At 45.1% G+C, this 26,440-nt stretch overlaps 1 protein-coding gene and 1 pseudogene across 2 annotated transcripts in view; both read left to right on the top strand.

Moving 5' to 3' along the window:
- Positions 1–15,029, top strand: part of bcl11ba (BCL11 transcription factor B a) — a 19,171-nt gene extending 4,142 nt beyond the window's left edge. The window contains exons 2-3 of one of the 2 annotated variants that reach the window (XM_074692163.1): positions 1,008–1,481; positions 11,260–15,029. In XM_074692163.1, coding sequence (XP_074548264.1) covers positions 1,008–1,481; positions 11,260–13,262 — 2,477 coding nt within the window. In that variant the 3' untranslated portion in view covers positions 13,263–15,029. Of the gene's footprint in view, positions 1–1,004; positions 1,482–11,259 lie in introns of both variants that reach the window. The other variant, XM_074692162.1, reaches the window with a different exon arrangement.
- Positions 15,030–21,428: 6,399 nt separating this feature from the next.
- Positions 21,429–22,817, top strand: LOC141806725 (uncharacterized; annotated as a pseudogene).
- Positions 22,818–26,440: the final 3,623 nt, after the last annotated feature.

The raw sequence follows: 26,440 nt of genomic DNA, 5'->3' as shown, positions 1-26,440 counted from the left end.
TGTGTGTGTGTGTGTGTGTGTGTGTGTGTGTGTGTGTGTGTGTGTGTGTGTGTGTGTGTGTGTGTGTGTGTGTGTGTGTGTGTGTGTGTGTGTGTGTTCAGTATCCGTCTGTGTGTTTGTGTGTCAAACCACATTCACTTCTCAGTGTGTGCACCTGCTCACTCTAAGCCAGTTTTAACACTCTCTGTTGTAGATACACAACAGTGTGTGTGAGTGAGTGTGTGTGTGTGTGGGTGTCTGGGTTTGCTGACAGAGTGAAGCAGATCCGACTTCTTTTCAAAGTAACCTTAGTAAACACTTGTTAGTCTGTGTGCGTATTTAATTTATAAATTATTTCATTTTATTACATTAATTCAAACATCTGTGTGTGTGTGTGTGTGTGTGTGTGTGTGTGTGTGTGTGTGTGTGTGTGTGTGTGTGTGTGTGTGTGTGTGTGTGTGTGTGTGTGTTTTCAGGATGTTTGTTCATTTAATTCGACTTTTATTATACAGCAACTTTCTGTTTTTAAGATGATTAAAGTGACTGACTGGATAATTTTCATTCATCACCCCTGAGCCTGGAGAGGCTCTTTTTTCAAATGTGTGTAAAACACCACCTCATCCTGAACATTCACCCCGGCGCAATGAGCTCTCACCACATCACTCTGAACATTCACCATGTCACAATTAACACTCACAGTGTTACACTTAACATTTAACAAATCATGCTGTGTCTTTGATCTTAAAGGTGATAATGATGTTGACAATGAAGGTGGTGAGGATGATGAAAATAAAGATTCTGGTGATGAGGATTATGATGGTTATGATGAAGGTCATGATGATGTTGATGATAATAATGATGATGATGATGTTGATGAAGGTTTTGATGATGATGATGAAGATGTTGGTGACAACTGTGATGATTCATGAAGAAGTTCTTGTAATGATGGTGATGCTGATGAAGAGGATGAGGAGAGTGTGTGTTGTGCTGACTAACTTGTGTTTTCTCTTCTTCTGATTGGACAGCAGAGGTTGATCATCATGATGGCGGCCTGCTCCAAGACTGCCTCCCCCCTCACCCCCTTATCCTCCCCCCTCACCTGTTGGACCCCACACTGGGCCACACCCTCCCCCCGGGCCTGCACGCCGACCACGACCTGCTGACGTGCGGCCAGTGTCAGCTGAGCCTGCCGCTAGGCGACATCCTCCTCTTCATCGAGCACAAGAAGAAGCAGTGCAGCTCGCCACTGCTGCCCAACGGCTGCTACGACAAGATGAACGAACGGGGAGGAGGAGGAGGAGGGAGCCCCGCCCACCACGGCCTGCATCACCATGCTCAGAGGGCCGAGCTAAGGAAGGTGGTCGAACCCGTGGAGATCGGCATCCAGGTGACACCTGAGGAGGAGGAGCATCGAGGAGGAGGAGGAGGAGGAGAACAAGGAAGAGAGAGGAGAGAGAGGACGCCAATCAAAGGAATCTGCCCTAAACAGGAGAACATGCCAGGTATACACACACACATTCACACACACTGAGACACACACACAAAAAAAAAAACACACCATAGCTGATCGTTACTGCCGTGCTCCCAGGCTGTGTTTGCCAGCTACACAGAGTGTGTGTGTGTGTGTGTGTGTGTGTGTGTGTGTGTGTGTGTGTGTGTGTGTGTGTGTGTGTGTGTGTGTGTGTGTGTGTGAACTATAAGAGCTGTAGGAGTGTGTCATCATCAGTGTTGGGCCTGTAACTGAAAAAAGTAATCTATTACTCATTTTTAAAATCTGTTAGTGCTCCCTGCCAACGGTAATCCATCACTCTACTGATTATTTACTTTATCTACTTATTTACTCTTGTATGCCCAACAAAGTTGGTGATTGTGATCTTTCTCCATGTGGTTCCCAGTTTGCACATGGCCTCTGTGTGAATGTCACCAGTGAAATTGCCAGGAGGTGTGTTTGTTTTGCCGCCTATGAACAAATTAAAGCAACAGGCTACACGAAATTCACATCTGGGTCAACTGAGGGCGAAAAACACAGTTTTTGAAATCCAGTCTAAGCTGATCGGAGCTGGAAGAGACCTGGTACTGGGACACAATTCACATCTGACAGCGATGCTGCTGTCGTCCTTCCTCTGGACAAAACTAAAGTGATGGGCAAATTTCCAGCCGCTGAATTTACGCATGTAATGCTCCTTTTTCAACCTAACCAGGGTTGCCAGGTATGCATGACAACAACTGAGAAAACAAGCCCATCTGCTAAACTCCCCACAACAGCTCATAGAGAGACACCCCATTCAGCAGGAAAACCGCAGAGCTGAAAACCATGAAGCCATGTTGGTGACATTCATTTGTGGAGTGTGTGTCTATTCAGGAACAGAGTAAAGATTTTTTTGTCAGTAACTGTAAAATTATTACTGGAATTTCAAGAGAAATTCTTTACACTACTGTAACGAGTTACTGCTGTTAAAGCTCAATGTGTGTGTGTGTGTGTGTGTGTGTGTGTGTGTGTGTTTCTGTCCTTTGTAGTGTCTCTGTACTGTCCTCTGTGTAAACAGATATACACATTTCAAATGTGTGAGCTGCACTGTGTCAGCGTCTATGTGTGTGTCTAAGTGTGTGTGAATGTAAATTGCTCTATAAGTGTGTGTAAACTACCATGTGTGTCTCTGTGTGTGTTTGTGCATTTGTATGTGAATGTGAGCTGCTATATAAATGTGTGTAAGTTGCCTTATTTGTGTGTGTGTGTGTGTGTGTGTATGCGATGTGTACGACCTGCACTGTATGTGAGTTTAAGCTGCTGCATGTGTGTGAGTAAAAGCTGTGTGTGTATGTGTATGTGTTTTAGTGTGTAAGCCGCCATGTGTGTCTGTGTGTGTGTTTTTGTGTGTTAGCCGCCGTGTGTGTGAGTGTGTGCGCGCCCTCATTAGCATAATGACTGTGTAGTTCTGCATTAATAACATTAGCATATGAAGCCGTGTTAATTACTGCTGATCAGCACACTCTGCATTCATGCATGCTAATTCTCTGACACACGCCAAAATGGATGTCCTGATGTCAGGGAGGAGAGCACCGTGTGTGTGTGTGTGCGTGTCCACGTTTGTGTGTTGATGTGTGTGAGTTAGTCTGTCAGGATCACTCTGGACTTCCACCAGATCCGTGTCTGGTCCGTCTCCACTCTGTTGAAGTTTGGATCTGCTCTCTCCCTGTAGTCATGTGACCCAGGTTTCCCAGCTGTGGTTATTGAATGAGTGATCGCCATATGAGGGATTCTGGGAGAATCTGAGTGGAGCTGGGTGACAAAATAATATATATATATTTTATTCTTTTGTGAGTCTAATCTCTTCTTGTCTCTTCATATTTTACAATCTCTGAAAAAAAAACCCCACAAGAACGGCAGCTGTCAATCATTGTTAAGCATGCTGTAAGACCTCATTTTTAACCTCTTATTACAACTGAAAACAAAACTTTTCAGAAAAAAGAGGACTTGAATACAAGGCAGCCAAATGATGTTTTCAAATCACCACAGCAATCAGATGTAAGAAACATTTCTACGAGGCGTATTCATTTTTTTGAAGTTTAAACACAGCTCATCTGGAATGACTGGAAAACCTGATTTTTTGACCTTTACTGCAGCCAGCCACCAGGGGGAGCAGATTTTGAGGCAACCTCACTTCGTTCCCAGCAAGATGATGTCCATTTTTTTTTTTTAATCTATGTTGATTTCCCACCTCATGGTGATCTCCTGGCCGTCCTTGTGACAGGTTCAGGTTCAGGCTGGAGTCTGACTGCAGCTTTTTCAGAGCCGACACACATTTTAAACAGCGACATGTCCACGTTCCTAGAGCCGGCCCTAACCAACTTTGTGCCCTAGGCAAGATTTCATCTGGTGCCCCTTGTATTCCAGCACTAATAACAATTTTTACATACTTAAATAAAACTATCATACAGCTCTACATTTCACTGACTTTATTTTTATAAAAGAAAAAACTGCGAATAAACACTTAAATCAAATTTAAATAAATCCAAAATAATTGAAACCAAGAAATACAAAGATCTATGAACACAAATTGAAGATTTGAAAACATGTGTATCACAGAAACCTATAACAAAATGGAATAAATAAGAAGTTAGTAGTAGTGAGTGTTTATTGATAATAAAGCAAACGTTTGAAAAGCTTAATTCCAGAGGTTCCTATGTTTTCTTTTTATCAAAGCAGCAGGGCAAGTGTGCTGCAAATTACTTATTACAATATGTGTATTTGAATTCAGCTGAATGTTAGCTTACCAAGTGCATAATGATGTTAATAAAAATCAGGACTGTAACAATACCTGCCTCATTACAGAAAAACTGTAATTCTGTACCTGATTATTTTATCTACATGTATAAAAATGTTTACCTAATTAAAAAGTAGAGAAAATCACTGACGTTAACTCTATTAGAAGTTAGGACTCTCACAGTCAAACGTGACTACCAACAGATAACAACCTAGCATAACTGTGAGTAAAACGTTTAAATAACATTACACACATACCTCTGTCTTTTTAGCATTTCTCCTCCTCCTCTCTTCTTCTCTTTCACCCCTGGGCTCCTGAAGGCTTTGGATTTTTTGACATGGTACCTGTTGTTTAGGGTATTGTCGGTCAGTATCATTTAAGCACCATCTCATCCACAAACAAGCAGGTGAGGAGGAGCAGGGAGCAGTGTTGATGTTGTGATCATGCGCTCTTCAGGGTCAAGCCGAGTGCAGGAAAAAAAGTTAGGTCTTTTTTAGGTTATTGTCATGTTTTGCTGGATTCTTTTGTAACATTACTGAATAACAATCTGGAATTTGTTTTATACAAAAAAAGATAACCTTAACTCTTTGTAGACATTTTTTTCTTCTTTTCTTCTTACCATGCACTGATGATCATATCATCCACCGGCAAATCATGAGGGTGCCCCCATGATTCCCGGCGCCTCTAGCATTTGCCTATACTGCCTATGCCTAATAATACTAAAGCTATAACGGTCAGATATCACAGATTAATTAAAGTTTAAATGGAGGATGTGTTTATTAACTGTTTTCACTCTGCTGTAGTTTAGTTTGTCACATCCACGCTGCTGACTGCGGCAGTGATTTCCTGACAGGAAATGTGAGACTATAGAATTACGTTTTAACATCATGTAAGTTGCTTTTTTGTGAGATAAACAGAGATAAATGCTACTGTTATTTCACACGTCCACCATTATCTAATGTAAGACTATAATTTGGCATTTTAATGTTGTTTAAGTTGCTCATTGTGTTTACATTTTTTTTTAATACTTACTGTGTTTAAAGTTTCACTAATTTATTAAAAATGTTTACTGTTTGACTTCTTTATTTTTTATTGTGTTTACAGCTTGTTCTTATTTATCATTGGTTTACACTACAGTTCTTATGTTGACAGTTTTATAACTAAAGTTCCTTGTTATAATTTAATAGTGTTCTGTCTCTGTCTTGAATCATATGGGTATTATAATGATTTGTGATTAAATGCAGTATATATATCCTGTGTACATCAATGATAATATATATCAGCCGATATATCGGAAATCAGCTTTTTTTTGCCCCCAGTATCGGCATCGGCCCCAAAAATCCCATATCAGTCGGGCTCTAAAATTGATGGTCACCTAACATTTAGTAAATAGAGATATTTACTGTAGATGGGTCAAACGTTGTTGTCTCTTTAATAACAAGAATGGCTGTAATCAAAGAAAATTAATAGAATTTTTCATCAAGTGTGCACACAGTCTCTGAGCATCAGACGGTGGTTCGGATCTCACAGAGGGAGGACTGAACATGAATGAGTGGGTCCACCTTTCTTTTCTGCTGCATGTGTGGATGTTGTTCTCTCCCTAACTCTGGCTCATTTGGCCGTTTGTCTTCTCACTCTGTATCACTCTCTTTCTTTTTCCTCCTTTCATCCCTCCTGCTCTGCTAAACTTTCATCTGCATACCGAGCGGCAGTATTTAAAGCCAGGAATGCAGAGACTTCATATGCTGCTCAGCATCACATGGGATGGCTTAACTTGAATGTCAATGATCTGTGCATTTCTGTCTCCACTCAACAAATCAGTTTACACTTTAAAAACAGAAGCATCCTGTCAAATCTAAAACCCCTTTGTAGTTTATTCATAAAGGTCTGGCTCTGTGTATGATGGCCTTTAGGTCGTTAAGGGTCCATCCTCTGAGTGTCTCTGAGTGCCTGTCCTTTTGGTGTCTCTACTGACTGAGTGTCTGCCCTCTAAGTGTCTGCCCTCTAAGTGTTTCTAAATGTGTGTCTTATTAGTGTCATTAAGTGTTTGTCCTCTCAGTGTCTCTTACTGTCTCTTAGTGTCTCTGAATATCTCTTAGTGTATCTAAGTGTCTCTGAATGTCTATCATTTTAGCATCTGTAAGTGTCTGTCCTCTTAGTGTCTGTAAATGTCTGTCCTCTTAGTGTCTCTGAGTGTCTGTCCTCTTAGTGTCTTAAGTGTCTGTCCACTAAGTGTATCTGGTTGTCTGTCCCCTTAGTGTCTTAAAGTGTCTGTCCTCTTAGTGTCTGTCCTCCTAGTGTCTTTGAGTGTTTGTCCTCTTAGTGTCTCTTAGTGTCTGTCCTCTTAGTGTATCAAGTGTATGTCCACTAAGTGTCTCTAGTTGTCTGTCCTCTTAGTGTCTCTAAATGTGTCTGTCCTCTTAGTGTCTGTCCTCCTAGTGTCTGTAAGTATTTGTCCTCTTAGTGTCTCTGAGTGTCTGTCCTTTTAGCATCTGTAAGTGTCTGTCCTCTTAGTGTCTGTAAATGTCTCTCCTCTTAGTGTCTCTAAGTGTCTGTCCTCCTAGTGTCTTAAAGTGTCTGTCCTCTTAGTGTCTCTTTGTGTCTGTCCTCTTAGTGTCTCTTAGTGTCTGTCCTCATAGTGTCTCTGAATGTCTGTCCTCTAGGTGTCTCTTAATGTCTGTCCTCTTACTGTCTGTCCTCCTAGTGTCTTAAAGTGTCTGTCCTCTTAGTGTCTCTTAGTGTCTGTCCTCTTAGTGTCTTTGAATGTCTGTCCTCTTAGTGTCTGTCCTCATAGTGTCTTTAAGTGTCTGTTCTTATAGTGTCTCTTAGTTTCTGTCCTTTTGGTTTCTCTCAGTGTCTGTCCACTTAGTGTCTCTTAGTGCCAGTATTCTCTGGTCTCTAAAGGTCCGCTTAGAGTCTTTTAATATCTGTCTCTAAGGTTATCTGAAGGTAGTATGTCTTGGTGTCCATCCTCTTAGTGTCTCTTGAGGTCCTCTTAGTATGTCTTGTTGTTTTTCCTTTTACTGTCTCGGAGGGTCAGGTGGGGGACTTGTGTGTCCGTTCTAAGTGTCTCTTAGGGCCCTCCTAGTGTCTCTGAGGGTCCTCTTAGTGTCTTCTTGTGTCTGTCCTTTTATTGTCTCTGAGGGTCCTCTTAAGGTGTTTCTCGTGTTCATCCTCTTCGTGTCTGTGAGGGTCCATCCTCTCAGAGCCTCTGAGAGTTTTCTGGGATTCCTCTGCATCCTGTCTGTACCCCTCCTCTTCTGTCAGTCGCTTTTTCTCAGCACTGGCCAAATCACCACTTGAATAAAGCTCATTTCTCACATGGTTAGCTGGAGGGTGGAGAGGTACACAGAGTTTGTGCGTGTGTGTGTGTGTGTGTGTGTGTGTGTGTGTGTGTGTGTGTGTGTGTGTGTGGAGAGTGTGTTTGCAGCATGAAGAATGTGACAAAGGATTTAATCCCTCATTACAACTTAAGCTATGAGAGTAAGTGAAGGTGGGATGGTGAGGTCACACACCTTGCTGGACTGTTTTGTTGTCTGTGTGTATGTGTTGAGTATGTTGAGAGCTAACAAGGAGCTAACACAGAGCTTACAAATGGCAACAAGGAGCTCAGTTAAAGCTACCGCAGAACAAACAAAGCGCTATCAAGGAGCTAACACAAAGCTTAGAAAGAGCGAACAATTAGCTCACTGAAAGCTAACACAGAACTTACAAAAAGCTAACAAGACGCTTTGAGTGAGCTAATACAGAGCTAACAGGAAGCTCACTCAAAGCTAAGAGAGCTCACAAAGAATTAGCACAGAGCTTACAGATATGGGACAAATATTAAACAGGTCTAGGAAGGTCTTAAGAGATATCAGACAGATATCAGACAGTTTACCCAGACATCAGACACATACCAGACTGCTATAAGACACATACAAAAGATATCAGACAGATATGAGACACTTTTTAATTATATGAGACAGATGTTAGACACATATGAGACACTTATGAGAAACATTGGCTGATTTGAGACACAGATCAGACAGAAAGATTTCAGCAGGTTCTGAGTGGAGGATGACTTAGCTGCCTGCCTTTAGATGAACATAAATGTATTCTGCTGCTGGTTTGAGGATGATGGGGATGTGCAGAATTAGAAATGGCAGAGAGAAAACTGTGCGTGTCTGAGTGCTGTGTGTGTGCATGTCTAAGTGTGTGTTTTTGGCACCCTGCTGTACTTCGCCAACGTTAACGAAGTGAGGTAGAGGCTGGGACACTGATGTGCTGTTCCAGGGGCCTGTGTGTAAGAAGAGAGGTGTAGTGACGCCCTGCTGCTGCCTGGGCCTGGGACTGTCGTTGATTCTTTATAGAGTGTTTTATTCTCCTCTCTGTTGTCATCTGTCTCTCCCACACACAACACACATTCACATTAACACACAAGGACAGTTTATGCCACACTGTGTCACCTGAGCTGTAGTTTACCTACAGGAAGACTCTGAGAGCTGAACGTGATTGGATGAGAGCTCACATTGTTGACTCTGGACCTGAAACTCAGAATACATCACACACACACACACACACACACACACACACACACACACACACACACACACACACACACACACACACACACACACACACACACACACACACACACACACACACACACACACACACACACACACACATCATGTGCAGCAATGCGGGCCAGTGTGTGGGATTATCCGGTATGCTCTGGAACTCCTTCCTAGTAATCCCTCTAATTTGTCAACTGGACACACACACAGCTGTGTGTGCATATGTACGTGCATGTGTGTTTGTGTGTTTGTGTGTGTGTGTGTGTGTGTGTGTGTGTGTGTGTGTGTGTGTGTGTGTGTGTGTGTGTGTGTGTGTAACTTCTGCATTCAGCTGAGCAATTCAGGGAGCCCCTTTCTGAGTCAGCCAACGACTTCCTGTGTTCTGACCTTTCAAAATAAAGCTCATGTGATTCCTCTGTTAGTGTTTTGAAGACAGAGAGGTGCTGAGCTGACAGAGAGCACAGTAAATCCTTCATACTGGACTGCCCCCTTGGGGTGGTCACATTAAGTTATTGGCCAGGGTATCCTCTCTGCAGGCTGTTTGATCAGTGGTTTTTGTTGACCCTCATCTAAACTCTGCTCGTTGAGGAAGAGCTCTGAACACCGTCTGCTTTTTAAGCTCTTTTCTTTATGCAACCCACCTGTTTATGGCAAATTAAGGGTTAAAAGGAATTGGGCACAGGGGCGTGGCCTATTTGACTGACATCTGGGAGTGGCTAGCTCAGCTGATTCAGACCCTAAACTCTAACCTCAGTGTTTATGGTGAAAGAAAAATGGAGAAATGACCCACTCTTAGAGCTAACTGCATGTTGCTGTCAGGATCCTGCAGTGATAGAGTTATAATCTGTGAGCTTTCTGAGGACCTGCTTCACTGAAGGATTTCTAAATCTAAATGTTTAAAATGAGTCAGAGACATTGTCTGATTCCCGGCACACACAGGATTAACCTGTGTCTTACCTGTCGTCAGTCTCCTCCTGAATCAGACGCTGAGGCCTTCCTCTCTCCATCCAGCTCATGGTGTCTGTGGATGGAGTTAATCTGTGTCAGGATGAGAGCTCACAGCTCAGCTCTGTGCAGCTCATGATGCTAACAGCTGCTCTCAGTCACAGTCAGTGAAGCTGGAGCAGAGTCCACTCTCAGTCAGTCCACTCCCAGTGAGGTGGATTAAAGCTCCCCTGTGCTAACGTCATCTCAGTCTGCAGGGAGCACCATGCTAGCACAGCATCTACCTACCACTTCCTCTTCTTTTGTCCCTCCCTCTGTTCCATATACGGTCTGTCTCTTTTTGATCCAAAGTGATTGCTATCAGGGTGTGTGTACAAGTGTGCATGAGTGTCTAAGTGTATGAGAGACAAACACATACAGAGAATACTGTCGGCCAGTCTGATAAAGAGAAATGTTCACTGTTTGAATTTAAATGTTTTTAAGAAGAATACAGTACCCCCCCCCCCCCCCCCCCCCCCCCCCCACACACACACACACACACAGTGTTATGATGAATAATGTGCAGATTAAATAGAGTCATATATTAAAGTACAGCTGACATTAGAATTAGCATAATGTGCTCTCGCCTCAGGCTGCATGCTTTATTTGCCATCTGTGCTGGACTGACTTCCCCCGGGAGGTTGCATGCTCAACACACACACACACACACACACACACACACACACACACACACACACACACACACACACACACACACACACACACACACACACACACACACACACACACACACACACACACCTCTAAAATAAAGCCTTTACTCCTCACACTGTGCACCAAGAAGTGCTGTACTGCAGAAACATGAAACACTCAAAACTCATCCCTGACCTGATCCTTACTGTTATATATATATATATATACACACACACACACACACACACATACACATACTGTTGTTTAGTTGTTAGATATCATGCATAACATCCCGTTGGTGACATGGATCAGATAGATCATCTGATGTTGTCTTAAAGGGAGGATGTGACATCATGATTGACAGCTGTGTGGACCAATCAGGCTCCTGCAGGGCTGTGTGCTCTGGACTCTCAGAGAGACAGAACACACACTATGTATTAATGTTTACTCATTACACTGTGTGTGTGTGTGTGTGTGTGTGTGTGTGTGTGTGTGTGTGTGTGTGTGTGTGTGTGTGTGTGTGTGTGTGTGTGTGTGTGTGTGTGTGTGTGTGTGTGTGGGTGTGTGGGTGTGTATTAATGAAAGAGCCAGTGTATCAATGAGCGTGTATCAATATCAGTATGTGTTTTAATGAATGTGTACCGGTACAAGAGCATGTGTATTTGTACCAGTGTGTGTTTATGTGTGTGTATTAATGAATGTGTATTAATATAAGTGAGTGTGTATTAATTATTGTGTATTAATACTGGTGTGTGCATTCATGTGTGTATTATTAAGTATGTATTAATAAACTGTGTGTGTGTGTGTGTGTGTTTCAGGGGGCAGGGACGAGCCTTCCAGCTACATCTGCACCACGTGTAAGCAGCCGTTCCCCAGCGCCTGGTTCCTGCTGCAGCACGTTCAGAACACTCATGGTATCCGTATCTACCTGGAGTCCAACCCGTCCAGCTCCGCCCTCACCCCTCGCATTTCCATGCCTCCCCCCATGGGCAGCGACTCTATCCCACAGTCCCCCATCACTACATTCCTAGGAGACAACAACCCTTTTCACCTCCTGAGGATGACAGGCCCCCTGCTCCGGGAGCCCCCTCCAGGCTTTGTGGAAAACCGCCTCCAGAACACACCTCCGTTTGTCAGCCCGCCTCCTCGCCACCACCTGGACCCCCACCGGCTGGAAAGGCTCAGTGCAGAGGAAATGGGCCTCATCTCCCAGCACCCCAGTGCCTTTGAGCGAGTGATGCGGCTGACGCCCATGGCCATGGAGTCCCAGTCCATGGACTTCTCCAGACGCCTACGAGAGCTGGCAGGGAACAACAACAGCACCACCCCCCCATTATCACCCAGCAGAGCCAACCCTATGCACCGATTACTGAACCCCAACCCCTTCCAACCCGGACCAAAGTCGCCCTTTCTGAGCACACCTCCCTTACCGCCGATGCCCCCGAACAGCACCACCCCTCCTCAGAACCAGAACAAGGTCAAGTCCTGTGAGTTCTGCGGCAAAACCTTCAAGTTCCAGAGCAACCTGGTGGTGCATCGGCGCAGCCATACCGGAGAAAAACCATACAAGTGCCAGCTGTGTGACCACGCCTGCTCTCAGGCCAGCAAGCTGAAGAGACACATGAAGACACACATGCACAAAGCTGGATCCCTGACAGGGCGCTCCGATGATGGACTGTCCACCACCAGCTCCCCAGAGCCAGGAACCAGTGATGTCACAGGGGAGGGCATGAAGAACCGTGACGGGGACTTTCAGGGGGAAGGAAATGAGGAGGAAGAGGAGGAGGAGGAGGAGGAAGAACTGGAGAATGAGAGTCGACCAGAATCCAACTTCAGCATGGAGTCTGAGTTCTACAGGAACAGAGAGAACGGATCCAAACCGCCCTCAGAGGAGAAGTCCTCGTTTAACCTGGACAAGATGGTGGACAGAGCAGGGCTTAACTCAATTCAGCAGTTCAATAACTTGATCGTTGACAATCGTAAACAGATGCCATTCTCTAAGAGGTGCTCTGACAGCCAGCGGGACACTGGGGACGAAGACTCAGTGGCTGGGGAGATGGACCATCACCAGCCGGAGGAGAGGACAACTATTAACGGCCGGAACTGTGGCTCCGGTGACTCTTTCTCAGGCCTGTTTCCACGTAAGCCCACCCCTATCACCAGCCCCAGCCTGTCCAACTCCTCCAATAAGAGGATCAAGATCGAGAAGGACTTGGACATTCCCCCTGCACCCCACATCCCCTCTGAAAACGTCTACTCCCAGTGGTTAGTGGGCTACGCTGCCTCACGACACTTTATCAAGGACCCTTTCCTCGGTTTCTCTGATTCCAGACAATCACCCTTTGCCACGTCATCCGAGCACTCCTCTGAGAACGGCAGCCTAAGGTTTTCCACGCCCCCAGGTGACCTGTTGGATGGTGGGCTGTCAGGTCGCAGTGGTACCGCCAGTGGGGGCAGCACGCCTCACCTGAGCGGAGGCGGCGGTCCGGGTCGACCCAGCTCTAAGGACAGCAGGAGATGTGACACATGTGAGTTCTGTGGAAAGGTGTTCAAAAACTGTAGCAACCTGACGGTGCACCGGCGCAGCCACACGGGGGAGCGGCCCTATAAGTGCGAGCTGTGCAATTACGCCTGTGCTCAGAGCTCAAAGCTCACACGCCACATGAAGACTCATGGCCAGATGGGTAAAGAGGTGTACCGCTGTGACATTTGCCAAATGCCGTTCAGCGTGTACAGCACCCTGGAAAAACACATGAAAAAGTGGCATGGAGAACATTTGATGACCAATGAGGTCAAAATCGAACAGGCAGAGAGAACCTGAACCCTGTTCCCAGACGTCACACTGACCACACCGTGATGAACTAACAGGGAGCTGGATACTCTTTTTCTGAAACGGTACTTTAGGTTTTTTTGTGTGTTTTTAAAAAAACGCCAACTGAGAACAAAGAGACACTGTCCTATCGCCGAGTGAAGCTGTCAAACTGCCTCATTTGGAGTTCCTTTTGAAACAATCAGTTGAGTTTGAACATGTGTGGAGCCCTTTAAATGTGCAATAATTTCTGTATTTATTGGATTTTGTATTTTGGCATGTGCAGGTATGTTTTTATTTTGGCATTTTTTAAAAGTTTTTTTTTTATTTTGCATTACTCTGTTTTTTAAAATCCCACATAATATCCTGAGAGTTTTGTAGAAGACTAAAGTCCATTTGAAGTCTGAAATCTGTTTTGGCCGCTGCTTGTAGGAAATTGTACATTGAGCTGATGCTGTGGTTTGATAAGAGGCGCTGAGTTCAGTCTGACAGGGCGTCGCCTGAGAAAGATACAAGTCGATTATTTTGTGTGATGACGACATGCGGACAACAATCCTCTGGCTCTGTAGCATGAACAGACTAACAACCTGTCGATTTGATTGGATATGTAGCACTGAGTGTCAGATCCTACACGTAGAAACAGAGAGGATCCCAAGGGTCATAAGCTCCGCCTCCTCCTGTGACATCACAACCAGCCTGAAAACAAAACAAATGAACAAACATGTTTCAAACATGAGGCAGCTGCTGCTGGTACAAAGTACCACACCCCAACAACGCTACCACACACACCCTCCAAACAACCCCACACACACACGCAGCCTCAAAACACCAAGACACATACCCTTTAATCACGCATGCCAGACCCACACAGACACAACCACACACACACTCCTTTTAAACAACCAACAAACACCTTCAAACACCCTACACACACCCTCTAAACACTACATTCACACACCATCCAAACACCTGTGCACATGCTCCATTCACCCAACGAACACCTTTTAATCCTTACTCACACCCACCCACACACACATCCTCAAAAACAACCACACACACTCTCCCAAACACCCAAACACACACTCTCCAAACATGCAACATACACCCTCAAAACACCCGCACACACACACGTTTCAAATACCCAAACACCCAATACACATGCTCCAATACACCCAAACACATATCCACCAAACACTCACACACACCCTCCAAACACCAACACACACACATCCTCCAAACACCCAATCAGAAGTTTTATGAACACACTCCTGGTGTTTTTAGTCTCTTCTCTGTGATTGTTTTAAGTTACCTTATTGAAGCCGTGAACCCTGAGCTGCCCTGAGTAAACTCAGCACAGTTATCTATTATTGATTGATATCAGATCACTGGTTTAGTCTTTAGAACAGTCAAAAAGACAAGTTATTTTGAAATTCACCCAGAAAAGGAGAATTTTATTTTGATGTGGAGCTCACCAAAGGAGGAGTCCACCAGTGGTAACACTGAGTGAAGTGTGTGTGAGAGAGCTGCTCACTGGTTGTGTGTGTGTGTGTGTGTGTGTGTGTGTGGTGTGTGTGTGTGTGTGTGTGTGTGTGTGTGTGTGTGTGTGTGTGTGTGTGTGTGTGTGTGTGTGAGAGAGAGAGAGAGAGACTGATCATTAGGCAGGAGGCGTCACTTCCCTTTTTTTTTTTTCTGCGTACCTCAGCTCCAGCCACATTCGTTGTCACTTCATATGATGATCCTTTGAACATCACACCTGCACTTTATGATTTAGCCATTGACACCCCCCCCCCCCCCCCCCCCCCCCCCACACACACACACACACACACACACACACACACACACACACACACACACACACACCACACACAGTGGAGGGTGTACATCTTGGGATCTCTGAGGCTGAAGAGCTCAGGGTTGTTTGGCGAGGCTCTCTTGTTGCTGGCACTATAAATGAAATTAATGATATGAATATTTATGGGGGACAGTTTTGTACTGCCATTGGATCAGACATGAGTGTGCCTTTCATAATGATCTTCCTATTATTGTCCGAGACAAATGCAACACTTTTTCTGAAGCATCAAATGAGAAGAGCGAGAATACGCTGTGATTTGAGCAGAATAATGATCTAATTGCTGAGTTTAGGTTAGGAACAGCCAGCACAATCTCAATGTGTCTGTGTGTGTATATTATGTATGCATATGTACATATAAAGGCACAAACCTATTTATGGATAAATTATAAGAGGGATGTCCCTGAAAAGGACGAGCGTCTGCCCCCTACAGGAGAGTCCCAGAGAGGACACAAAGCCACACAAACGTCCACACAGAGACACAAATCAGGAGACTAAAACAAGGATTGAGTGCGTTCTGTCTTTAATACGTTTACAGTATTGAAACAAGGGTAAAATAATATCTGTGTGTATGTGTGTTTTAACAGACGAGTATTTTTTTCACGTTTGCTTCTAAAGTTTCTCTAATGCCGTGGAGGCCATGGATCGATCGATGTGTAAACCTTTCGTTTCCTTTCTTTTTGTGACGGGGTTTTAGTATATATAAATATATATGAATATATATGACATTTCTTTGTTTACTGTAAAGTATACCAGTATTTGTAATATTGGAGAATGCCTGGGCATTTTACAGAACTAGGAAAGGTTGTTTTTTATCTTTTCTTTTGCAGTTTGAATCGTGGGTCTGAAACTGTTTTTGTCACTGTAACTGTAAAAGTCTTCAGTTTTAGTAACCTTTGATTCTGCCTTGGGTGTGATGAATAAAATACAAAATAAACCTGTTCACCAACGACTCCTCGCCTCTCACACACATGCAGGGGGAGGGGCTTCTTCTTCAGGGGCAGTGTGTGTGTGTGTGTGTGTGTGTGTGTGTGTGTGTGTGTGTGTGTGTGTGTGTGTGTGTGTGTGTGTGTGTGAAGGCAGGAGACAGATCTTCATGAAGGATTTGTGAAGAAAGTTACCTGCCCAGGTCGAGGTTGTCCTGACTTAACCTCAGAGCAGGAGACACAGAGTGACCACCTGGTGGTGTGGAGGGGTCAGGGGTGGATTGTTGCCCCCTTTATTTTAGTTTTTTTTTTTTTTTTTAAATCAAGCCCTAGGATGATCCACAGTGTGTTTTTCAGCATACTACTTTAAGTCAAATTTTTTTAGAAACATTAAGGGTTTGCTCATGTTTTTTTTTTTTTTTTAAATATCCAAAGTTTAACAAAGCACAATAAACTGAAGCCAAAGAGCTTTTTTTCCCCTTAGCTCTGTAGGTGTTTTTTTTTATAAAAGATGCAAGAGTTTTCCACTTTGTTTTCCAACATTTCAGTTTTTTGTCTTAATTTAACAAAAAAAAAAGGTTCTGGCCATGTTTTTCTTTTTCACATTTTACCAAGTTTTACAAAACAACAACAACAACAACAACAACAACAACAACAACAACAACAACAACAACAACAAAAACAATAACAACAACAAAAACAACAACAAATACCTTGAGAGCTTATTTGCCCCTTGGGTGTCATTAGGATGGTCTTGGAAGTGTTGCCATTCATGGTCAAAAATTTACAAAAAACTTAAGTGGTTAGCACAGGTTTTTTTCCCCAAAACACACACACACACACACACACACACACACACACACACACACACACACACACACACACACATACACACACACACACACACACACAAAACAATAAATGAATAAATAAAAAAAACTAAACAAATTAAAAAACACAAGCTTTTTTTAAATTCCCTCTGTGTGTTTGTAAGAGCCCTTGGAGTGTGTATATGAGAGTCCTCGAAGTGTCCCCAGTGTGTTTGTTAACATTTGATTTTTGTTAAAAAAAAATTGCCAAAAGAACACAAGGGGTTAGCCCATCATTTATTTATTTATCTATTTTTGAATAGTTGAATTAACACACACACACAAAAAAAAAAAAAACAAATAACAACAAAACAAAGAAAAAACACAAAAGCTTTTTCATCCCCCGTTTGTGTTTGTAAGAGCCCTTGGAATGTCTTTTTTTTCCTCCTGGATTTTAATAAATAAATAAGCAAACCCCCCCCCCCCCCCCCCCCCCCACACACACACACACACACACACACACACACACACACACACACACACACACACACACACACACAAATTTACCCCCAAAGTTTCCAGGGTTAAATAGAGATACAAAAAATGAACCCTGGAATTTTTTTTAACGACAGCCCATGGAGTGTCCCAGTGTTTTTATTTCCTTTTTTTTTCTTTTTCAAAAGTTGTAAAAACACCAGAAAGCAAAATCTTAGTGCTTTTTCACCCCTTGGGTGTCATTAAGACAGCCCATGAGGTGACTTTTTTTTTTTTTTTTGTCAGAAGTAAATGTTGTCTAACATTTTTGGAAAATTTGGAAAATTTTGTTTAAAAGACACATCCTAACCTCTCATGTTTCTGCAACATTTTGACCAAAAATGAAATTCTAAAAAACACTTAATTTATTATGTTTGCTGCAAAATTATGAAGTGAATAAATTGCTGAAAAACAGCTGTAGCCCTTCACTAATGCTACACTAGCACACTGCTTCCCTAATGCTATACTAATATAACACTGCGATAATGCTATACCACTGCTGCATTAACACTAACACTGAATGCTAACACTGGAAAGGGTAACACTGTATATATTAAAGAATATCACTGCTGAGCCACAGTTACAGCTTCAACCACCTCAGCCCTCACTGATGTTTGTTCTCCTCTGACCATGAGGTCTGAAGCTGCAGGTGGTCTCTGTGTCCTGTCAGGGTTAGGGTGTTCTCAGGTCCTGACCCTGGCCCTGAACACACCACTTACACACATGTACCTTTGGTGGATGCTCCTGTTTACACACACCTGAAACAGACACACACGAGTTCCACAGTCACATGTAAATGAGTGAGTGACGCTCTGTGTTTATGTGCTCTCTGTTTTCTGATGAATGGGTGAATAAATGAAGAGTGATGCTCTGAGCGTCTGTGCTCTGGCTCTCTCTTTCTTCCTCGGTGTGTCTGCAGACAGCAGGCGACTTCTTTAAAAGCAGAGGAGAAGGAGAAGAAGCGGTGAAGGCGAGCTGAAGAGGTGCGTGGCGTCTTTTTGATATTCAGATTGGCTGCCTACACGCAGCATTATGACACATTTGGATGATCGCATTGTAGGATTAACGGCCCGTCTTGTCATTTTCAACAACAATGCCACGATTTAGGGATGCTACTCCTCACACGGCGCTCGCATTAATGCCCGGCCTGCAGATTTACATAAATCTTTGTCTTAAGATGAAAGCCGAGCGCGTTCAGAGACAATGAAGTTAAGCTTCAGAGAGGAAGAGGAAGGAGAGCCGTCACCAGGCAGAGACGAGGTAGAAGCGGGGATGAAGAGATGGAGGGAGGGACAAAAGTTAAAGGATAAATCAGCAAAGATTTAAAGAACCCCCCTCCTCCTCTCTGGCTTTATTAACATAACATAAAAACAAGAGCTGAAGAGGGGGAGGACGAGCAGGTGATGAAGAACATTCCTTCTCATCTTTGTAGAAAACAGCACCATGAGGCCGGGAGCTGAGTCAAATATAACTCCACTACAGTGGTACGAGGAGGAAGAGGAGGAAGAGGAAGAGGAGGAAGAGGAGGAGGGGGACTTATGAACCCATCTGAACCTGTCCTCATCACGATTTCATCTATGATCAGCTGTTTAACCCTCACACACTGTTTCCTTCACAGCACGGTTTGTCAGTGTGAAGGAAACTTTGATTGGACAGTGGAGACAAACTGGACCTGAACTGTTTGGAGAGACCCTGAAACACCCACACCTCGTGACCCACACAGGTGGACCTGAGGCCCATTCCTGGATCCTGAGTCAATTTAAAACAAAACAGCATGTACAGAGAGATCCTGACATGTCTCATCCCAACACGTAATGTTATGTCCCATCACGTCCCAACACCTCACGTCATGTTTCAACACACCAAATATGTCACATCTAACCCCAACATGTAACGTCATGTCACATCATTTGCTAATTAATCACGCAACGTCCTGTCATGTCACATCACATCACATCTTGACATGTCACATCATGTTCTAACGTGTCAAGCCATGTCTTGACACATCACATCATATCACATCACAACTCATCACATCACATACCATCAGCAAATCCCGACAAGTAACGTCATGTCCTGACACGTCATGTCCTGACACATCATGTCCTGACACATCATGTCCTGACACGTCATGTCCTGACTCGTTATGCCTTGACACGTCATTTCCTGACACGTCATGTCCTGACACGTCATGTCCTGACACGTCATGTCCTGACACATCATGTCCTGACTCATTATGCCTTGACACGTCATGTCCTGACACATCATGTCCTGACTCGTTATGCCTTGACACGTCATGTCCTGACACATCATGTCCTGACACATCATGTCCTGACTCATTATGCCTTGACACGTCATGTCCTGACACATCATGTCCTGACTCGTTATGCCTTGACACGTCATGTCCTGACACATCATGTCCTCACACGTCATGTCCTCACACGTCATCACCAGCACACGAGCTGCAGCGATGATCGAGGCTCACTGAAAAGAGACAGAGAAAGTTGTGGGTGGATTGGGGGTTGAGCAGTTCTTTGTCTGAACTCAGAAGTCGTCGTCTGAATCAGACTCTCTGAGAGTCATCACGTCGTGTGTGTGCAGCAGACAGCTTGTGTCTCTGTCTCTGGTATCAGCCCTGATTATCCTGATGAAAGTGTGTGACACGCTCGCTCTGACCTAATGAGGGCGCTCTGATTAAAGGTCACACACTGATCTCAGAAACAGGACTGATGCTGATCCTGGTTCTTCAGCTGATTAACCCTGCAGGGAGCTGAACTAAAGGTCAGATCTGGAGACTCTGAGAGGACAGAAATCACACCGCACAGCATTCCGATTGGTCCACACACTGATGACATCATGAGGGGGAGCCTGAAGAAAGTGAACTGAAGTTCACTGTGACAGCAAAACAAGAACTTGTTTGGATGGTTTTGTAGCCCCTCAAGTTTCGGCCTCAGTATGTGACTCTAAGAAAAGGTTTTCTTTGTTTTCACTGCAGCGAAATCCTCCACTGTCCCAGAAGAGAGCTGCTTCACACAGACCCCACCAGCTGATACACAACCAGCTGATACGCAACAAGAGTGTGTGTGAGTGGGTGAGAGAAGGATGGTGAGTGTGTGTTTCATGGTGGATCTTTTCCTCCATCCTCGGCAGGAAGATACCCCCCCCCCTTTTCAGATCTGATAAGGAGCTGCTGGATAAAATCCTACCCCCTGTCCTGGGGGGAGGAATGTCCGCGTGGATCTCAGCATTAAAAGCTGATTTGGACGGTCATTATTCAGATAAGCACGGTGAGGATGGTGTGATAGGATCAGCCGTCCTTTCAGGGACTCTCTCCTTCACAGTTATTAGATAAAAACAGCTCCTGTTGGTGCCGCCGCCTCCGGCTGTGGACGCTGAGCTCGTTGTCTCTGAGGTTCTCCAGGAATCTCCTTCTCTGCTCACTCACACTCTGCATGGGTCTCCAGGATCTAAGAAAGGAGTACTGGTCATAGACACACTAACATTCACCTGTTACCTGTGGAGGTACTGGACCCCTTCCTCCCCCTGTCAGCAGATCACTGTTAATACCTGTTCACTCAGCAGAGAGGGACTCACATTATCCACACCACCCTCATGAATTATGGAGGAGCACGGGGGACACCTGGTTAGCATGCTAAGGTGTGATTTTACAGCGTGGAGTGGGGATAGAGGATCATAGAGGATAATTCTGGCTTACTCATTCTGAAAGAAGTTCAGATCCTCCTGCTGTCACTGACCAAGTTAAAAACCAGAGAGTCCAAGAGACAGAGAGTCAGAGGGTTGAAGAATTGGAGCGTCAGAGTCAAAGAGTCAGAGAGTCAAAGAATCAGGGGGTCAGAGTAAAAGAGTCAGACTCCACGAAAGAGAGAATCAGAGTTAAAGATTCAGAGGGTCAGAGAACCAGAAAGTCAGAGTTTAAGAGACAGAGTGTCAAAGAGCCAGAGGGTCAGAGAATCACAGGGTTAGAGTTAAAGAGTCAGAGAGTAAAAGAGTTGGAGAATCAGAGTCAGAGTGTCAGAGTGTCAGAGAATCAGATAGTCAAATGACTAAGAGTGAGAGAGTAAAAGAGTCAGAGAATCCAAATGTAAAAGAGTCAAAAAAGTCAGAGTCCATTGAAGAGTCAGAGTCAAAAGGTAGAGAGTTAGAGCTGGAGTCAGAGCTAGAGTCAGAGCTGGTGTCAGAGATGGAGTCAGAGCTGGAGTCAGAGCTAAAGTCAGAGCTGGGGTCAGAGCTGGAGTCAGAGCTGGAGTCAGAGCTGGAGTTGGAGCTAGATTCCAAGCTGGAGTCAAAGCTAGAACCAGAGCTAGAGTCAGAGCTTGTTTCAGAACTAGAGTCAAGGCTAGAACCAGAGCTAGAGTCAGAGCTTGAGTTATAGCTGGAGTCAGAGCTGGAGTCAGAGCTGGGATCGGAGCTGAAGTCAGAGCCAGAGTTAGAGCTAGAGTCAGAGCCAGAGTTAGAGCTAGAGTCAGAGCCAGAGTCAGAGCCAGAGTCAGAGCTAGAGTCAGAGCCAGAGTCAGAGCAAGAGTCAGAGCTAGAATTAGAGCCAGAGTCAGAGCTGGAGTCAGAGCCAGAGTCAAGGCTAGAGTCAGAGCCAGAGTCAGAGCCAGAGTCAGAGCTGGAGTCAGAGCTAGAGTCCGAGCTGGTGTCAGAGCTGGAGTCAGAGCTAGAGTCAGAGCTAGAGTCAGAGCTGGAGTTAGAGCTGGAGTCAGAGCTGGAGTCAGAGCTGGTTTCAGAGCCAGAGTCAGAGCTCGTTTCAGAGCTGGAGTCAGAGCCAGAGTTAGAGCTAGAGTCAGAGCCAGAGTCAGAGCCAGAGTCAGAGCCAGAGTCAGAGCTAGAGTCAGAGCTGGAGTCAGAGCTGGAGTCAGAGCTGGAGTCAGAGCCAGAGTCAGAGCTAGAGTCAGAGCTGGAGTCAGAGCTAGAGTCAGAGCTGGAGTCAGAGCCAGAGTCAGAGCTAGAGTCAGAACTGGAGTCAGAGCTCGTTTCAGAGCTGGAGTCAGAGCCAGAGTCAGAGCCAGAGTCAGAGCTCGTTTCAGAGCTGGAGTCAGAGCCAGAGTTAGAGCTAGAGTCAGAGCCAGAGTCAGAGCCAGAGTCAGAGCCAGAGTCAGAGCTAGAGGCAGAGCCAGAGTTAGAGCTGGAGTCAGAGCCAGAGTCAGAGCTAGAGTCAGAGCCAGAGTCAGAGCTAGAGTCAGAGCTGGAGTCAGAGCTAGAGTCAGAGCTGGAGTCAGAGCTGGAGTCAGAGCTAGAGTCAGAGCCAGAGTCAGAGCTAGAGTCAGAGCTGGAGTCAGAGCTAGAGTCAGAGCTGGAGTCAGAGCTGGAGTCAGAGCCAGAGTCAGAGCCAGAGTCAGAGCCAGAGTCAGAGCCAGAGTCAGAGCTTGAGTTACAGCGATGTTTGTTTCTGTCTGATCTAAGAGTTCAGCTGATCATCCTTTGAACAGAAATTTGTAATAAGGCAACCATGTTTAAGAGATGGACTACAAAGAGTTTTACTGCATTTACTTCAGTCAGTCATGGATGCATCAGCTCACAGTTTACCTGCTGGGACTGAGGTGATTGTTGGCAGGTTGTAGAGGGAGCTGTATGTTGATGTGTGAGCAGTTCACCTATTCCCTCACTAGAGGGTCATTAAGGCACTGAAGATACATTACACAATAACAGCATGTATCAGTGTCCAGAGACTCCTCCATCAGCTGATCCAACATGCCGCTGAAAGTTTGTCTGTGAAACTTTGTTCTCTGTGTGAGCGAATGGAGGCTGCTGGTGTTGGAGGGATTTGTATGAATATGGAGATAAATCCGTCTAATCTCCCGTTCCAATCTGATTCTCAGTGGGATACGTCTCTCCTTTCTATACTTAGTGACCCTGCTCCTCCTCTCTGGATGTTCTGTTCCACAGGATCAGCACCAAATTGGAAAGAGATGTAGCTTGGCGCGTGCCACCTCAAATTGGATTCCATGGAGTCTTAAATGAAAGCAAATAATTTCACGGCTAATGGGCTTAATTTGAGGAAATAATTCCAGATTTCCACAGTGGGATATTCTGCATGAGCTTTCTGCGGAGGGTGGGATGCTGAGAGGGACTGTTTTTCTACCAGAGGATGCTCTGAGCCAGAGAGCAGAGGGAGTGTGTACAGAGGAGCACACACCTGACCCCACAGGTGAGCCTTAATTCAGAGACAGCAGACGCAAAGAAAGAAATGAAATCAGAAAAAAGTCGAATGACGGAATAAATATATAATTTGATGAATAAATAAATAATCAAAGGGTGCAGTAATGTAATAAAGAGTGGAGTGCTGTACGCAGTGATTGATGTCCAGGAGAGCAGCTGTGTGTAACGCCGGCCGGCTGACAGTGATTGTGAGGCCCATTTAGAGGCTGATGTGTTGTTATGATTGGACACGTCAGTCTCTCACTCTCTCTGATTAAAAGCGGAGAAAAACAAAGCTCCCAGCATCCTCTCTTAGCATCCTCCATCCTCTCCTAGCATCCTCCCCCAGCATCCTCTCCCAGCATCCTTGCTGCAGAGCCGACAGTCACGCTAGTACACACACACACACACACACACACACACACACACACACACACACACACACACACACACACACACACACACACACACACACACACACACACACACACACACACACACGAATATGAAACACTGGAGCACAGCAGCAGGTTTTTCAGCTCTGAGGTCTGTCTGAATGGTTTGTTATCATCCTTAACATCGTTATTTTAACATCGTTAGCATTATTCACATTACATCTCATCTTTAGGGTCACAGTAAGGAAAGTCATCTGAGCTGCTGACCACACCGAGCTCAGCTTCCAGGGGAGGGTTTAATTCAGCTTTGTCGTATAATTGTAACGCTACCCTATCCCGCAGAGTACTCCTCATCCACTGAGTTGCTAACTTTTGATACTTTGGGGCTGCTCAGCAGCAGTTCAAAACAAAGATAACATCACCCTCTCCCTTTAACCAGCTGTTAAAAGCAGAGTGTACAGAGTGCTGCTCCTCAGCGTCCACATTTACCCCTGACCTTAAACCAGAGAGAGGAGAAGTCTGCTTACGGATAGGGATTGAGGTCTGCAGCATATAGAGAACTTGTAGCAAGTAGAGGTCTACAGCAGGTAGAGGTCTGCAGCAGGTGGAGATCAGCAGCGGGAAAAAGAGGCCAGCAGCAGGTAGAAGTCAGCAGCATGTAGAAGGTCGCAGCATGTAAAATTTTGCAACAGAGGTCAGCAGCAGGTAGATGTCTGCAGCAGGAAGGGGGTTTGCAGCAGGAAGAGTACTGCAGCAGGAAGAGGTCTGCAGCAGGCAGGGGTTTGCAGCAGGTAGAGTACTGCAGCAGGTAGGGGTCTGCAGCAGGTAGAGTACTGCAGCAGGTAGAGGTCTGCAGCAGGTAGGGGTTTGCAGCAGGTAGAGTACTGCAGCAGGTAGAGGTCTGCAGCAGGTAGGGGTTTGCAGCAGGTAGAGGTTTGCAGCAGGTAGAGTACTGCAGCAGGTAGAGGTAATGCAGCAGGTAGGGGTTTGCAGCAGGTAGAGGTTTGCAGCAGGTAGGGGTCTGCAGCAGGTAGGGGTTTGCAGCAGGTAGAGTATTGCAGCAGGTAGAGGTCTGCAGCAGGTAGGGGTTTGCAGCAGGTAAGGTAATGCAGCAGGTAGAGGTCTGCAGCAGGTAGGGGTTTGCAGCAGGTAAGGTAATGCAGCAGGTAGAGGTCTGCACCAGATAGGGGTTTGCAGGGGGTAGGGGTTTGCAGCAGGTAGATGTCTGCAGCAGGTATAGGTCCTGAGCTCTACAGAGATAGGTATAGGTGGTAACCTGGTGTTTTTGTTACCGTGACGATGTCACACAGAAACAGTAAAAGTGGCGCTGCTTTTCTAAACCCTTCCCTCTGCAGACAGACTGTAGTGCACAGGGCCACAAACCCGGAATAAGCTCCTCATCAGTTTAGGAACAGCAGGCTGCTTATGGATGGGAGCACAGCGACAGAGGATTTGGTCTCTGACTCATTTTCATACATATTGTTTCCAGAAGTTTGGGCTCTCAGGAGCTAATGGCTGCACTCCCTCACAGATCATTGTCTTAGAGAAACAGGCTGCTCGGATTTCCTCCAGTAATTACTCCAGCAGAGACAAATCTGAGCTGAAACATGACAGCTGAACACTGACATTCACCTGTACAGGTGAGACAGCTTGACTAATGTCAGAACAGGAGGAATCTAAACCTGAATGAGCTGCTGTTCAAAAACACCAAAGATAGAAAATAAAACCAAACATTCAGACTGAAGCAAAGCTGAGAGGAGCTTCAGCCCATCCCTAAGAGTTCTGCCAGTGTGTCTGTGCTCTACGCACACACACACACACACACACACACACACACACACACACACACACACACACACACACACACACACACACACACACACACACACACACACACACACACACACTCACTCACTCAGAGTTAATGAACTCTCGGTCAGACTCTGACGTTCCCCTGCTCTGACAGGATGAGGAAAAACTCATCCACCTCCTCCTGATGGAAGAACAGAGAAACAGCAACTCTTATCTCTAAGATGGGATGTAAGGAGGCCAGGAACAAGGCCGAGGGCACACACACACACACACACACACACACACACACACACACACACACACACACACACACACACACACACACACAGGTCTGACCCCAGTGTGTAAAACATTTGGCTCTGGTCAGATAAAAGCAGCAGTGAATGAATCATTCTCTTTCCGCTGCTCAGGTGATAAAGGCTGTGTATGTGTGTGTGTGTGTGTGTGTGTGTGTGTGTGTGTGTGTGTGTGTGTGTGTGTGTGTGTGTGTGTGTGTGTGTGTGTGTGTGTGTGTGTGTGAATGTGTGAGTGTGTGTGTGTGTGTGTAGTAGAGGTTGGGAACAAACTGCAGTTTAGTGTCCGAGCTCTTACAGGTCTGATTTCAGCTGAGTTCTCCGTCAGTGAAAGTGTTAAAACACACACAGTTAGTTAATAATTGAATCCTTGTTTTTCACATCATCAACTATGTTACTTGACACCATAC

The sequence above is a fragment of the Halichoeres trimaculatus genome, unplaced genomic scaffold (genome assembly GCF_033239565.1).
Source record: "Halichoeres trimaculatus isolate MK-OKI-2021-1 unplaced genomic scaffold, fHalTri1.1 fHalTri1_scaffold_17, whole genome shotgun sequence".
Classification (NCBI taxonomy): domain Eukaryota; kingdom Metazoa; phylum Chordata; class Actinopteri; order Labriformes; family Labridae; genus Halichoeres; species Halichoeres trimaculatus.
This window is presented reverse-complemented; position numbering and strand designations above follow the sequence as displayed.